Here is a 2,227-nt window from a genome sequence, read left to right as displayed (position 1 = left end):
AAAAAAAAAAGGCTTTGAAAAAAGAAGAACAATCCAGCTCCATTCGGGAAAAATCTCTCTCTCTAAACTGATGGTTCCTGCTAAGTGGTAGAAAGGGAAATTAGGTTTTTGATTTTGAGAAGCAATCTTCTGGGTTTTGACATTTAAGGCATAAACTACTCATTGAAACGCATTTGTTTCCGATTATCTGGTCTTAGCCACATCTTAATTATTTGCAAATTTCTAGCCCCAAATTTCATTATGTTCTTATTCGAATCGATATCTGAGTAGGAGTATGTTCGTGTCATTAACCCATCTTTCTTGGTGGTTGTGGAGTGGAAAACACCAAGAGCCCAAAAGACTCTCCAATGGATCTTCTTTAAATTCTTTTCAAGATTCAGGTTTGTGGGAGTCGGATGCTTTGAAATTCCCTTTAGTTAAGGGGCTTCTTCGTTGACATTTCAATTTTTTTTTTCTCCCAGAACCTCTTGATTCTTTGAATCTCAAAGTCTCCCAATCTCCCGAACCTCGATCCACGCAGATCTTCGATTTCTGCTATTGTTTTTTTTTTTTTTTTTTTGTCTTTGTTGAATGTTCAACCTAGGGTTTTGATTTTGTCTATTCTAGTTATTGTTTCGATCTTCTGGATCTCGGTTCCGAATTTACCTAGGGTTTGATCGTTTGATTGTTGGATTGTTTGGTTGATCTCATGGAGGCAATCGACGAGCTTGTGTAGTTGTCAAGGTCTATGCGCCAGGTCGCGGCGCTGCTGGCAGATGAAGATGCGGACAAGAATTTGAGTTCCAGTTCTTCTCACAGGGGTTCGACTTTTCTTAACGTTGTTGCTCTTGGAAATGTCGAACATCCTGTTTAATGAACCCCATCTACAAAGGATGGCCAATGATGAGCATCTTTGCAAGGCCTTCTCCTACTTTGATAGGGATGGTAATGGCTATATTGAGCGAGATGAGCTTTGGGATGCCTTGATGGAAGATGGAGTAGATGATTGTACAGATGTAGCAAATGACATCTTCCAAGAAGTGGACACGAACAAAGTAAAGATCCAGTAGTTTGCCATCAACTCGATTTTCATCCAGCTGATCATAAATGACTTTTTTTTTTGTCTTACAATGCAGGATGGGCGAATTAGTTATGATGAATTTGTGGCTATGATGAAAACTGGAACAAATTGGAGAAAGGCTTCTAGGCATTATTCAAGAGGGAGATTCAACAGTCTAAGCATTAAGCTGATAAAGGATGGTTCTCTAAACTTGGGGAATGAGTAACATATACACAAGGTTGGTCTTTTGTTCATCCACACAAGAAAAGTACTGGATCATTCCCAATTTATCTTGGACTTGCTTTCTTTTGTGATTATTTGTTGGGGGGCTATTGGTTGAATGGAGTCCCTTCTGATTGCTGGCTTACAAGGGATCATGGAGGGGTGAGTACATCTTATTCATGTATTCTTCATATGTTAATTGAGTAAAACATGAGGCCTTGTAGCTATGGTACGGCATGTATGGTTCTGTCCTTTTACCACTTCAACCTTCTGTGGTCGTTTCTGGTTGGTGACATGAAATTGGTGAACTCTGTGGTGCTGTAGTATATCCTTGTCAAAGAAATATTGTCTTGTAGCGTATGTGTTGTGCTCTAACATGTATATATAGGAAAAGTGACATATGCTTGTCCAGGATGCATCACACTGTCAAGGGACATGTTGCATACATTTTGGCTTGGTTTTGTGCAATGGTAGCTTTTTTTTATCAATTACAATACTAAAATTAACCCTACAGTGTAGAATGGGCCTGTTGTTTCATTATATTTCAGTATTGTAACAGCATAGTAATGTTAGGAGGCTAGTAATTAGTAATGCTAGGAGTTTGTTGTGTCAATATTTGCTTAAAAATCAAAACCCTGCAAGAATATGGTGCTACTCGGGCTCTAATATGTATTGATTTACAAAAGGATGGTTCCCTAAGTGGCATATTCTCGCAGGGTTTTGATTTTTAAGCAATTATCAAGCTGCATCAGACCAGAAAATCCTTGCTGCTGTTCAGGCTCTCCTATTAAATCAGGGTCTTAGAAGTACATCTGAAATGCCATGGGTTGCTTTAATTGGGCAATCTATTTCAATTGCCTCTGCACACTTTGGATCTGTTGGGTCTACATGAGTTTGATAGCGTGCGCAAAAGAATGTCTATTGTCATCAAATTCCCCAACGATACTATGAAAGTCTTGGTGAAAG

At 38.9% G+C, this 2,227-nt stretch overlaps 1 protein-coding gene across 1 annotated transcript; it reads left to right on the top strand.

Moving 5' to 3' along the window:
• The first annotated feature begins 833 nt into the window (after window positions 1–833).
• On the top strand, window positions 834–1,265 carry LOC117928242 (calcium-dependent protein kinase 13-like). The gene is made up of 2 exons (XM_034848158.1): window positions 834–1,034; window positions 1,116–1,265. Exons 1-2 carry the CDS (start codon window positions 834–836, stop codon window positions 1,263–1,265), a joined length of 351 nt encoding a protein of 116 aa, XP_034704049.1.
• Window positions 1,266–2,227: the final 962 nt, after the last annotated feature.

The sequence above is a fragment of the Vitis riparia genome, chromosome 13 (assembly GCF_004353265.1).
Source record: "Vitis riparia cultivar Riparia Gloire de Montpellier isolate 1030 chromosome 13, EGFV_Vit.rip_1.0, whole genome shotgun sequence".
Taxonomy (NCBI): domain Eukaryota; kingdom Viridiplantae; phylum Streptophyta; class Magnoliopsida; order Vitales; family Vitaceae; genus Vitis; species Vitis riparia.
The sequence above is the reverse complement of the archived record's forward strand: the minus strand, read 5'-3'. Positions and strand labels throughout refer to the sequence as shown.

Excerpts from the sequence above, each read along its gene's own strand:
- LOC117928242 (XM_034848158.1), top strand. The coding sequence starts at position 834 with ATGTCGAACATCCTGTTTAATGAACCCCATCTACAAAGGATGGCCAAT. Across the intron at positions 1,035-1,115 it reads AAGAAGTGGACACGAACAAA|GATGGGCGAATTAGTTATGA; the intron begins GTAAAGATCCAG and ends CTTACAATGCAG.